The sequence below is a fragment of the Corylus avellana genome, chromosome ca7, assembly GCF_901000735.1.
Source record: "Corylus avellana chromosome ca7, CavTom2PMs-1.0".
Taxonomy (NCBI): Eukaryota; Viridiplantae; Streptophyta; class Magnoliopsida; order Fagales; family Betulaceae; genus Corylus; species Corylus avellana.
In genome coordinates, this window is record NC_081547.1 from 19,066,678 (window position 1) to 19,080,038 (window position 13,361).

The 13,361-nt window shown below is 35.5% G+C and overlaps 1 protein-coding gene and 1 non-coding gene across 4 annotated transcripts; both read left to right on the forward strand.

Moving 5' to 3' along the window:
• Positions 1 to 783: 783 nt before the first annotated feature.
• LOC132187263 (coatomer subunit beta'-2) lies at positions 784 to 12,966 on the forward strand. Of its 3 annotated transcripts, none has more exons than XM_059601519.1 (25): positions 784 to 919; positions 1,178 to 1,198; positions 1,386 to 1,447; positions 1,739 to 1,793; positions 4,251 to 4,287; positions 4,421 to 4,746; positions 4,824 to 4,955; positions 5,053 to 5,201; positions 5,920 to 5,988; positions 6,365 to 6,515; positions 6,630 to 6,695; positions 7,696 to 7,884; positions 8,240 to 8,380; positions 8,476 to 8,550; positions 8,701 to 8,877; positions 8,984 to 9,075; positions 9,171 to 9,287; positions 9,668 to 9,782; positions 9,934 to 10,005; positions 10,302 to 10,498; positions 10,569 to 10,662; positions 10,866 to 10,972; positions 11,109 to 11,238; positions 11,539 to 11,771; positions 12,546 to 12,966. In XM_059601519.1, exons 1-24 carry the CDS (start codon positions 917 to 919, stop codon positions 11,725 to 11,727), a joined length of 2,766 nt encoding a protein of 921 aa, XP_059457502.1. In that variant the 5' UTR covers positions 784 to 916; the 3' UTR covers positions 11,728 to 11,771; positions 12,546 to 12,966. The 3 variants fall into 3 exon arrangements, with proteins under 3 accessions (XP_059457502.1, XP_059457504.1, XP_059457505.1); XM_059601521.1 differs by having other exon boundaries at positions 11,539 to 11,747; XM_059601522.1 differs by having other exon boundaries at positions 11,539 to 11,695.
• On the forward strand, positions 2,804 to 2,934 carry LOC132188909 (small nucleolar RNA snoR134). Its single transcript, XR_009440968.1, has one exon. It is a non-coding gene; the product is annotated as a small nucleolar RNA snoR134 (small nucleolar RNA).
• Positions 12,967 to 13,361: the final 395 nt, after the last annotated feature.

The window sequence follows — 13,361 nt, forward strand, 5'->3', positions numbered from 1 at the left end:
GAATAATCATTCCTCATATCTAACAAGTTGCCTTAGTAAGTATTAACATGATATGTCTGTGTATCTAATATAAAATTAAAACCCTACAAAACTTGTAATTGATTGTTATTTTAAACAATGTAATGAATATAGAAATGCTACACTTTTCAATTTTTTTTTTTCAAAGGTAAGTTCTTAAATAATATGTTACTAAAATGTGTCGCCGACTCATGAAATAGAGTGACATATTTTTTGAAAACCAACTAATTTAAAAAAAAATTGAAAAGTTAAGCAATTCTCACATTAGTATTTAAATAAGATTTTAAAGTTTCACAAGTTTTGCGTAATGCATACTTGGACATGGAAATATGGAATGATGACCACCCCAAGCACAAACCTTTTGAGAGTATTTTGTTCATTTGTTTATTTGTTTTTTTTTTTTTTTAAAAAAAGATATTTTGATTTGTGTTTGATAAATGAATTCAAAACTAAAACTCTGGTTGGCTTGACCTAAAAAAAAAAAAAAAACTCTGGTTGGCTAGATTACATCATGTGCAAGATCTATACAGTCCCACAGGTGGGCCCCTTCTGCCAGCATGGCAGGCGCGTCACTGCCCCCCTTACTCCTGTTGACAACACAAAACTGCCACTCCTCCGATCCTCCCCGTCCTCTAGTCCAACACATCTTCAGATCCACCAACATTTCATCCACCTTATCCTGCACCATCCCTCACAAGAGTACCCCATGTAGTGGCAGTTTCGTAAATCTCTCTCCCTTAACTACAAAGCATAATATTTTACACCAAGCTCCCTACGATACAACACCAAAACCTCTCTCCCTCTCTCTCTCTCTCTCTCTCGATCCACTGGGCTCGTGGATTTCGATCTCTGGTTTCGTGGTTCCGATCGAAACTTGCTTCTTCTCTAATCTGCAATAATGGTGAGTGTTTCTATTCGATTTCATTTCTCAAACGCTTTCACATTTCATTTTAGATTAGATCTGGCACAAATTCCATTCGATTTGGTGTTAATTTTGCTGAATCACGTAGTTGATTGGGTGTAATTCAAGCAATTTTTGATTAATTACTTCGAATGAGAAACTTAGAATTAATTAAGCGGTTTCAGTTTCGACGAGATCTGGTGTTTCTTCGCTAACTGACTCTTTTTTTCTTTGGTTCTGTTGTTCGCTCCTCTGAAGCCTCTGAGACTCGAAATCAAGGTACTGTGAAATTAGATCTCAAGTTCTCAAGTTTTGTTTTGTTTTTTGTGTTTTCTGAATTTTGGTATTTTCTGTTTGGTTGCCGAGAATTATTCATTTGAATGTGTGAACATAGAAACCAAACAGAATTTGGATTTGAAAGTGTTTGATTGTTTGAGTAATGGTGTCGTTTTGATCTTTGGATCAGAGAAAGCTTGCTCAAAGATCCGAGAGAGTAAAGTCTGTGGATCTGCATCCAACAGAACCATGGTAAATTATATGCTTTACTTAAATTCTTTGTATTCATATACTTTTATGTTAGAAAAATAGCGACACTATTATGTTCTTATATGGTAAAATGGCTAGTGGTAGAGCAATGTTATATATCCTGAGGCTGTAATTGTGTGGTTGCCTCTCAAATTGTTTTCCAAAGTATCCTAGAGGGAAAATTTAGTTATGAAGTGAGGCACTTGCGATGCAAAATCGCACTTTTACACTGTTATGCAAAATTTTAAGTGGTTGTTGTGTACTGAAATCTGATGCATTCAATTGTTATTGCAGGATTCTTGCGAGTTTGTATTCAGGAACCGTGTGTATCTGGAACTACCAATCACAGGTATGGGAATGTAATGATGAAAAATATGATCTGGGAAATTAGAACTGCTACTTTTGCTTTTATTTTTTATTTTTTGGAATTTTCATTGTTAATTTTAATAAGGTGAGATCTGTACAAAGTTGTCAACAAGTTGAACAAATTTACTGTATTTGGAGATTCTTAGATTGCTCCCCTCTTGCTTCCTTGGTTGAAGCACTCTGCACTCTGCACTCTGCACTCTGCACTCTGCACTCAGAGTAGTCAATATCATGTTCCCGATACATACAGACTCAGAGTCTGCCCTGAGGATTGGTCACCCAGTGATATACTAATTAAGTTAAAGTGTGAGCTGTTCAGGGGGAAGAATGCTAAACTGATCCCAACCAAGTCCTTAGTTACTACATAGAAAGAAGTTATGTGGATTAGAGCCTCGTAGTGACCACAATCCTTGGTTGAAGCACTGTACACTCAGAGTAGTCAAATATCATGATCCCGAGTCCTGACACACTCAGACAGAGTCTGCCCTGAGGATTGGATACCCTGAGATATACTAATTAATAAAAAGTATGAGCTGTTCAGGGGACAGAATGCTAAACAGATCCTAACAAAGTCCTTAGTTACTACATAGAAAGAATTTATGTGAAGGAGAACCTAGTAGTGACCACAATCTTTGAAGAAACAACCCCCCCCACAAAGTTCTCATCTTTTTTGGTTTTCTTCCTGTTTTCAAATACATTTGACATACCATCAACCTTTTTAACTTATTCGTATTTATACTCAGTCAAACAAAATCCATCTACGAAGCACCTTTTTATTGTGCCACATATATAAATCACAAACCTGTGGAAGACAATGAGGGCATTCAAGAAGAGGATGCATGCAGTGATTCACTGTTGTAGGGATGTCACAGCACATCATTCGTTTATGGTGTAAATTTTAATTCTTAAAGTTGGTGAAAATTTTGTGATGTGATTTGTTAATAAGATCCTCTCGTAGTGTCCTTAGTGGCAATTTGATTCTCTTTCAAACTTCTGCACAATGCCTCCCGGGCTTCTCTTATGGGCTTGTTGATGATGAAAGCCCCAATGCTTGTGCTGAAGTAGTGCCATTTAGGTCCCGTTTGGTTTGTAGAATAGACTTCAGGAATGGAATGACTATTCCTATGGAATAGCCATTTTTCCATTTGGTGAGGATCTATTTTTTAAGAATAGTTATTTCCCGGGGAATAACCATTCCCCTAAGAGCATCTCCAAGAGAATAGGCTATTCACTATTCACACTATAAACTTTGTTTATTATTATTTTTCTCGCTTTCTTTCTTTTACTCTCTCTCTCTTCTTTCTTTCACTCTCTCCCACACAAAATAATATTTAAAGAAAATAGAGAGTAGAATAGATAATCTGTTGGAGTGTGTATGGAAAAATGAGTAGCTAAATTAAAAATATGTATTTTTTCAGTAGCTATTTTGCTTACTTCTGTCGGAGATGCTCTAAACATGAGAGGAATAGCTATTCCTAAGGCGATAGACAAGGTTTTCCAATTTTTTTTTTTTTTTTAAAAAAAGGTTGAATGTGTGGGTGGCCGGCCACCCACACATTCAACTATTTTTTCTTTTTTAATTTGAGTTTTGGAAAAATTAGAAATCATATGGGTTTTTTTAGTAATTTTGGTTCAATTCCAACTATGAAATATGTGTTGTTATCAAACTAAAGAATATGAATAATTATTCTATTTCAACCTCCTATATTCTCAGTAATAACTATTCATTTTCCTTATGGAATACCTATTCCGCAAACCAAACGGGCCTTAGTGTTATAGTTCAACTTGGGTCCTCTTTCATGGCTGACCTATGCCAAATAAGTGGCACATCTCTCTCTCTCTCTCTCTCTACATACACATCTATACATGCATGTGTTACATGTACGAGTGCACCTGTGCCCATGCGTGGGTGTATGTGTGTGCTTGTGTTTGTGTGTCTTGTATAATTTGCCTCACAACATTTGTTCTATGTCTTTAATGGAATAATACTATGAAAATAATGCCATTCGTTAAGGTCACTGAGGTATATATCAGGTCTATAAAGGGTTTTTATATGCTTGATGTTTTTGAACGTCAGGAGTTACCTGAAGTAACAAGAAGTCTGCTTTCTGTCCATTCTGTGTTTTATATTCAGCACTTCTGAAGACGCTATGTGTGGCTACATTCTTCTAGTCAACTGTATGATGAATTGAATTTATTTGTTATTTCATGGCTTGTAAGAGGTGTTATGTTCTAATAAAAAAGACTGGTTTTATGTCTGCATATTCTTGAAATATCAGAAAAAAGTGCTTGAGTTTTCTTCCTTCCTTATGGAGGGTCTTGAGTCGGTTACAAGCCTTAGGAGCTTGAGGTTATTGCTATTAACTATTTTCTATGTTGAGTTCTTTGGAGGTTTATAAAGCATTTATGTCTAACTTAAATCTCCCTGTCACCACACCAGACAATGGCGAAGTCTTTTGAGGTCACAGAGTTACCAGGTATCTTATATAAAATGTTATTTTGTTTGTTTTTATATTTCCCTGCTTGATGACGTTGTTGAGAAGATTTTTTCCTGGAGTCGTTCTTGGTATTAATTTAATTGGGGTGCTAAAGCTATATCCCTACTTGCAGTTAGGTCAGCCAAGTTTATAGCCCGCAAACAATGGGTTGTTGCTGGAGCTGATGACATGTTTATTCGTGTATACAACTACAACACTATGGATAAGGTTAAAGTATTTGAGGCACATACAGACTACATTAGGTGTGTGGCTGTCCATCCTACCCTTCCATATGTGCTGTCGTCATCTGATGATATGCTCATAAAGCTTTGGGATTGGGAGAAAGGTTGGGCATGTACTCAGATTTTTGAGGGGCATTCCCATTATGTGATGCAAGTTACATTTAATCCAAAAGACACCAACACATTTGCAAGTGCATCTCTTGATCGCACCATAAAGGTACAATGGGATTGTCAGTGGTGACTTTTTTTCTTGTAATTATGCTAATAATGCTCTGTTTTCGCAATTCCTTCTAGATTTGGAATCTTGGCTCGCCCGACCCGAATTTTACATTGGATGCGCATCAGAAGGGTGTTAATTGCGTTGATTACTTTACCGGTGGTGATAAACCTTATCTAATTACTGGTTCTGATGATCACACTGCTAAGGTCTGCCGCCTGTCCGTTTCTTTTCTTTGCAATATTTCTAATTAAACATATGTACAATGATCTGGAACATTTATGGATAAATCCTTTATGAAAGCAGGTGTGGGACTATCAGACCAAAAGCTGTGTCCAGACACTAGAGGGCCACACACACAATGTCTCTGCAGTATGTTTTCATCCTGAACTTCCTATAATAATTACTGGTTCTGAAGATGGGACTGTTCGTATATGGCACTCTACCACTTATAGGTAATTCACTTTGTACAATATTTTCTTAGTTTTATGTCTTTGAAATTGGCATGGCCTGAGCTTTTGTTCTATCTTCCTTTGAAGAACTTTTGTTCTTTGGTAAAACAGTTGTTTTTCTGCATAACAGTTCCCTTTCACATGATGGTGTATGATTTTGAATTGAAATTTGAGTTCATAAGTTTGTTTGAAGTATTGGAAAAATCTGTTCAAGTTTATCTTTTTGAACATTTCCCTTCTCCCATCCTCCCTTCTTTTCTGCCCTATATTTTCCTAGATAACCTTATCAAATGATATCCTGTTACGAAGATGCTATGAGGAATTGTCGATGCTTTAGAGTAATGGATGATACAACTTCCACACAACTTGCCATCTTTCTCATGTGAACATAAGAACCTATCATTCTGGTCTTGGTTACATAGAGTATAAATTTGATCATCCTTTATTTCTAATGTGATAAAAGGCTGAATTGGGCTGAAATTCAGATTTAAATTGAGCCCAGAATTGACACAATATTGAAACTTATAAAGTAGAACCTTATTTTTGTGTTCCCTTCTTCTTTCCTTGTTCCTCTTCGTCACCTTTTTTCATTTTTTCTTTTTTTAATTAAATTTGTTGCAGAATTCAGTATTTCCTTTTCTTTTTTAATTTGAAAAATCCTATCAATGTATGATTGAGTTTTATGGATTTATGCTAACCTTCAGCTCTCATTTACTTTCAGGCTTGAGAACACATTGAATTATGGTCTTGAAAGAGTTTGGGCTATTGGATACATGAAAGGTTCACGTCGGTAAGTTTCTCGATTAGATTTTTCTTTTAAGCAAATATCATTGTCGTTTCTCCTTTAAGTTTGAAGTACTTTGAGGGTTGTATATTCACTCTTATACTTAGAAATGTGTTAATGTGGTTCAAATCCTAGTATGGGATACTTATATTAATTAAGTTCGCTCATTTTCTTAGAGAATGTGAGAGGCATCATTTTAATTGTTGTTTTTGTTTCCTGGCACATTTCTTCTTGAGTTGTTTGTTTTCATGGGTCAAAATTCTTTGTATTACTTTGTTGAGAATTGGGCCCTGTTACTTTGTTGAAGTTGTTTTATATCTTTCAAAATTGTGTCTGATGTGTTCATCTTGCTAAACTACTAGAGTATTGTTTTTTTGTTCAGGGTTGTAATTGGTTATGATGAAGGAACCATTATGGTGAAACTTGGTCGGGAAGAACCTGTAGCTAGTATGGACAACAGTGGAAAAATCATATGGGCTAAGCATAATGAAATTCAAACTGTGAACATTAAGAGTGTGGGGGCAGATTTGGAGGTTTGAATTCAATTACACACCCTTAATTTGCTCCATCACATGGACTTCAGAAATAAAATGATTTGCCTTTTCTTTTCTTGACATTCCAGCTTCTCTGTTTACTTTGCTTGTTAGGTTGCTGATGGAGAAAGATTGCCTTTGGCTGTTAAGGAGTTGGGAACCTGTGATCTTTACCCACAGGTGATCTGGAATACTTCTGGTCTCATTTCAATTCCTGTTATTTGTTTGTTGTATTTGTGCATTTTTTATTTCTTCTGCTTCTGCCATGTAATCCGCATGGTAGGAAAGAAATGAGTCTTTGTAAGTTTATGTGTACAGTAACTTATGGTATCCTATCCGATTAAATAATCTTCCTTTGTAGCTATTGTATGCTTGTTATTTAGTCTTTTTGGCTGATGTAACAGTCTGGTTCAGATTTATCGATTTGGGAAACTCATAATGTTCTGGGAACAAAAGAGTTTGAAATTCAGAAATTGTTGTGTATGACAAGTCATGGCCAAGTATAACCCAGATTAAATTTGTGGCAGATTAGTGTCGCACCTTTACTTTTAGGTCTCCTCAGACTGGCTTCTTGTTCCATAGCTCTTTATTCGGAGGCTGAAGTTTGTTTCTATAATCTATAGCTTTTGATTTCCCATATCCTATTTTGTTTAGTTCTCTGCATATCTGAAACAGCTTGCTACCATGCAATTTTCCATATGAATTTCCATCATCTATAGTGATGTTGACATAGAAATAACTTTGTATTTTTAAGTAGTGATTAATGTCATGAAAGTTTTCTCTATAAGTTGATTTTAGCTGTTCAATTTCTGTAATCTGAAAAAGTGCTGCTTGTTCCAAGATGATGATTATTGCTTTTTTCAGGAGGGGAAAAATGGTAAGCATGTACTTGATGGGGAAGGGAAACTGTAATGTAACATGTTTAGTTTTATTAATTCCAGAGTAATAAGCATTTACTTGGTGGGGAAGGAAAACTGTAGTGTAACATGTGGATTTTGAGGATGTGGTGTGAAAATTGGTTCTGTGTCCTGCTATAGTTCATGGCAGTCTGCATTTGCAAATGGAAGTGTGAGGATATAAAGAAAGATTGTTCCTAAAATGTTGTGACATTTTGTATAAATTGTTTTTGTGTCTATTTGCACGTGTTATTGGGTTTATTGTTTATTGTTTTTATTTTCAGAGCTTAAAGCACAATCCCAATGGGAGGTTTGTTGTTGTCTGTGGAGATGGTGAGTACATTATATATACAGCTTTGGCATGGAGAAATAGGTCATTCGGTTCGGCTTTGGAATTTGCATGGTCGTCAGATGGAGAATACGCTGTTAGAGAAAGCACATCAAAGATTAAGATTTTCAGTAAAAATTTCCAGGTTTGTCTATATGTCCAGTGAGATGCTGGAAGCTACTGATTTCGTTTCACTCCTTATTTCTTGTCACTTCTGTTGGAAAGCTGGTTGTCAGTTTCATTTCCTCCAAAAGAAGTTATGATTCTTGAACATTTTGATGGGTAGTTATAAATCATATTGCCAATTCCAATGATATTTTACCTTCAAATTAGGGAAAGGTCATGGAAACCTCCAAAAGTGGATGCCTTGGTTTTGAAATTTGACTCAATTATCAGGATGTTAGATCATGAATATTGGTTCAATTCATCTGTAACCTTGTGAATATCAATTTCCATTCTAGTGAATGTTTGTTGAGTTTAATGGAGGTTTCATCTATCAGGAAAAGAGGAGCGTTCGTCCAACCTTCTCGGCTGAGCGTATTTATGGGGGAGCCTTATTGGCAATGTGTTCAAATGATTTTATTTGTTTCTATGATTGGGCTGAATGCAGGTTAATTCGGCGAATTGATGTTAATGTGAAAGTAAGCAACAAAATAACTTTAAGATGTCTATCAGTTGCCTTTTTTTTCCAGCTACACTGCTTCCTATGTTTCACTCTTTTGTGTTGATGTATCAGAATCTTCATTGGGCTGACAGTGGAGATTTAGTGGCGATTGCCAGCGATACATCATTCTATATCTTGAAGTACAGTGTAAGGATCTATTCAATCTTAGTCTTTCATTTAGTAAATTCTCTTTAGGACACTAGTTCATTTTTTTTTCATGAGATATGCACGTTTCTGTCATTGACCTGTGGTTTTGTGCAATTTATTACGAACTTGATCTGATCTTTAATGTTGCAGCGTGATGTGGTTTCTTCTTATTTGGATAGTGGAAGACCTGTAGATGAACAAGGTGTTGAGGATGCCTTTGAGCTTCTCCATGAAGTGAATGAACGTGTCAGGACTGGTATATGGGTTGGGGATTGTTTTATTTATAACAACTCCTCCTGGAGGCTCAATTACTGTGTTGGTGGTGAGGTATTGTATATGGTCCATACCTGATTTGAACTTGTTTTACATATCCAGATATTATCATTCCGTGGATTTGATAGGGCCATCTTGATAAGTTATTCTATTTATTTAGGTAACCACAATGTTTCATTTGGACCGGCCTATGTATTTGTTGGGTTATCTTGCTAGTCAAAGTCGAGTGTATCTAATTGACAAAGAGTTCAAGTAAGTAGTGTTTTGGTTTCTGTCCATAGAGGAGGTCAGTTAGGCTGTTCGCTTCATTATTAATCTTTTTCTTGTTTATCTATTTGTTCATGCAGTGTTATGGGATACACCTTACTTGTTAGCTTGATTGAGTATAAGACTCTTGTGATGCGTGGGGACCTGGAAAGGGCCAGTGAACTTTTACCTTCAATTCCTAAAGAGCATCATAATAGGTGTGTACAGAGTTTGCAAATGATGGAAAATGGAAAATTTCTTTTAATTCTTAAACAATTTCTTCTTATGTGTTACATTTGGCTATTTGGACACTCCTATGTTTCATTTGATAGGCCGAAACATAGTTTATTGCAAAAGTAATTGTTGAACTGTTTCAAAATTGTTACTTGGAAGATATATCAATAGCTATTCTTCATATCTATGATCTGAATGTTCTTGCAAGATGGGTGATCATATGGCTGGCATCTGTGCACATCAGATCTGTTTAGTCTAAGAATATATTAACAGAATTTTATCATTTGTGATATATGTGAAGTTCAGGAACTAAATTGTTCTTTGGATCCTGATGCTTTTTTTATTCTTTTTCTTTTGTTGATAGTGTTGCTCGTTTCTTGGAATCACGTGGAATGATAGAGGATGCTCTTGAAGTAGCTACAGACCCTGATTACAGATTTGAGCTAGCCATACAGCTTGGCAGATTAGAGGTTGCAAAGGTAAGTCCAATTCAATTGTGTCATTGAGAGGATATAAGTAGCCTTGAGAGCATTTGTCTGCTTTAGCATTTGAACATTTCTAATTTCCTTTTGAGGAGTGATATGTCCATTTACCAATTTTGACTTGAGTAATTTATATATGTTTGTGCAGGGTATTGCCTCAGAAGTGCAGAGTGAGACTAAATGGAAGCAGTTGGGAGAATTAGCTATGTCCACTGGAAAGGTGTTGATTTCGTTTAGAATAAATCTTTCATTGTGACAGTAGTCTTGGTGAAAAATCATCCCAATTTAATATTGCAAAAAATGCGATAACCTAAGTTTTCATTTGCTTTTAGATGCTATGCTGTTTGAATTTAGTAGTCTCCTGTTAGATGCTATACTGTTTATGTGGATTTTGGACTCGCTGTTGCAAATGTTGCTTCCTCAGCCAAACTTCTCTAGAAACTTATCCTGTGAAATGTTTGTTTTTAATTAAATATTTCACTTAATTGACATTCTGCTCTTATTGGAGTATTGCAGTTAGAAATGGCCGAGGAATGTTTAAAGCATGCAATGGACTTGAGTGGTTTATTGCTGCTTTATTCTTCTTTAGGTGATGCTGAAGGGATATCACAACTTGCTTCCCTTGCTAAAGAGCAGGGAAAGAACAACGTTGCATTCCTTTGCTTATTCATGTTGGGTAAATTGGAAGAGTGCCTCCAGCTGTTGTTGGATAGGTATATTATTTTATTTTTATTTTGAACATGAAACATTAGAACACAAATGCATGAAATTATATTTTTGCAGCAATCGGATTCCTGAGGCTGCGTTGATGGCGCGATCTTATCTTCCAAGCAAGGTCTCAGAGATAGTCGCAATTTGGAGAAAGGACCTCAATAAGGTAACTGTTTTTGAGCTGTTTGTTATGCTGGGTTTGGATTGTGTAATAAAAAATTTGTGTTAACAATATCAGGTGTCATAATTGTGAGGATAGTTATTTGGTAGTCTGCTGTAATGCCAAAATGCTACGCATAATTATGCACTTATATCATTATGTATGTATGATCATGTAGATTATTCAACAAAATTTGCTGCTATTTGTAGGTCAATACAAAAGCTGCTGAATCTTTAGCCGTTCCTGAGGAGTATCCTAATTTGTTTGAGGATTGGCAAGTTGCACTATCTGTTGAATCCAAAGTTGCAGAGACAAGGTACTCAAGCATTCAGATATATATATACCAGCCTTTGTCTGGATGGTTTTTCCTTGAGATTCTTATTAATCTTTTCTCTATGCTGCTACCTGAATAGATAGCAATTATTAACTGCCTTATTTTAATTGCTTTCTAGGGGCATGTATCCTCCTGCACATGAATATATAAACCATGCCGATAGATCACATATTACACTTGTGGAGGCTTTCAGAAACATGCAAATTGATGGTGAGGAACCCCTTGAGAATGGAGACACAGATCACGAGGTACACTCTGCCTATATATTTTATATTTACTTGGTGGAAAATGTCTTTGGTTTTATTTAATGCAAATAACACCATACTGCGTGACATGTTAAACTTGAACTACTTTACGAGCGATGTTTCTATGTATAAGTGTACAATACTTTGGTGTTTCATACTCTTGATATATTGTCAATTTTATTTTTGCTTTTTCTCTTGAACATGTGAACTTCTGTTGTAATTCTCTTATTGTTGGTTCTCCAAATTTTCTATGGAACTTGTGTTAGTACACTTTAATATATTTGTTACGGGTTACTGGTACAGAATGGAGAAGAACAGAATGGAGAAGAGCAGAATGAAGAACAGAATGAAGAGGAACACAATGGAGAAGAAGGTAGCCAGGAGGAGGGTGTCGTAGTGGATGCTGATTCAACAGATGGCGCTGTACTCGTTAACGGCAACGAGGCTGACGAAGAGTGGGGTACGAATAATGAAGGAACCCCGTCGGCCTAAAAGCAATTGGTTGAGCCAATGTGAAAATCCAAATTTTGTATCTGGTGATTAATTGATTCTAAAGTGTCATTTCTAACTCCCATTCCGTAACTTGCTCTTTTTTTTTTTTTTGGACTATTACAATATCTACTAGAACTAACCCTACAACTACTAACTCATTGTAATCACCCGTTAATTTTCTTCTTGTGTTATTTTCGTCTTTTTGGTTGTTGCTACTTGTATGCTCAATCTATAGGGAACTATATTATGATCATAATATGTATTATCTAGTACATTATTACATAACAAATGACCAAGTCTAGTCTCTACTATTTGTAATGTCATTAACGTATGTCTTTCTAATATGATATTTTAGAGCGTTTTAACATTTGTAGTGTATTATAGGGCATGTAAGCTAGTTGTTTCTTGATTTCAAATGGGCAAAATGGATTCCTGTAACATCGCCAGCTTGATATGACATTTGACATTACAATGATCTATTGGATTTCTAATGATTTCCATATCTAACTTGTAGTTTCACTGACTTGGTGGTGTTGCTCTGCAATCTTTTCATTTTAGAAATATGGGCATACAATTGAAGATGATTTGTCGCCTTCGTTAGATGTTTGTGTGTGTGTATGCGTATTCATATTATGTATATTTAGTTCCATGTATATATAAATTTGTCTACCCTGAATGTATAGTGTGAGCTAAGAACTTGATTTGCATCTTCCTTCTCCCCTTGTCATGCCATCTTTGTTTATTTCTTCATTTATTTTTTATAGACACTGGGTAGATTTATCATGACTTGGTTCTTATTCCTTTTTTTCTGTTGGCAGTGCTTACGCCACATCAGTAGGTTCCAGCTGTATGGATTTCTTAAAGTGAGAAGAGATGAGAAAGCTATCTATCTATAAGTGATTGTGGGGATTTGTTGTTTCTGTTGCCTGATGGTGTGGCTTTGTAGCGCCTTGAATTTTGCCATTGGGCCATATAGTATAAAAAATTTCTTAGCTTTAGTTAATTGCTTTTTCAATTTTCTTCCTTTTCTTTTAGCATATTCTAAAGGCTATCTCGAATTTAGTTCCATTGTGAATGTAGAAAAAATTGAACCAGAGAAGATCACCAGATTTCTTTTTTTCATTGTTCAAATTCTAGATGTTTTTGGTTCCCTTGTTTGTTGTGGGAATTCTCTTATATTCATCTTGGATTGTAAACATGCCGCCTTATTATTATTATTATTATTATTCATTTTCTACATGAGAAGCTTATCAAAGTGTTGGATTTTCCTATGACTGGTTTCTTGAGTAAGGTTTGGACCTTCTTTGGGGTGGAAATTGTGGTAAGTCGTGTTTGTGCGTGAGCTTGTTCATATGATGAATGCATTGTCTGTTTCAATCTTTTGGCAACAGCGATGTATTTGATTAGGTATTAAACTGAAACGCTTGATTGTGTATGTTTATATAGGATCAGCAGACAGATTATTTGGCTCTAAAATAGATGGTTAATGAACATATAAACTACGAAGAGGGAAAGAAGATATTGCATATGTCTAACTCAGATTTTTTAAAAAAACTGGACCTTTCTATAGCGCCTCTAAAAAATATTAAACTAATAATTATAAAAATAAGAAAAAAAATTGAAGAGGTGGGAGT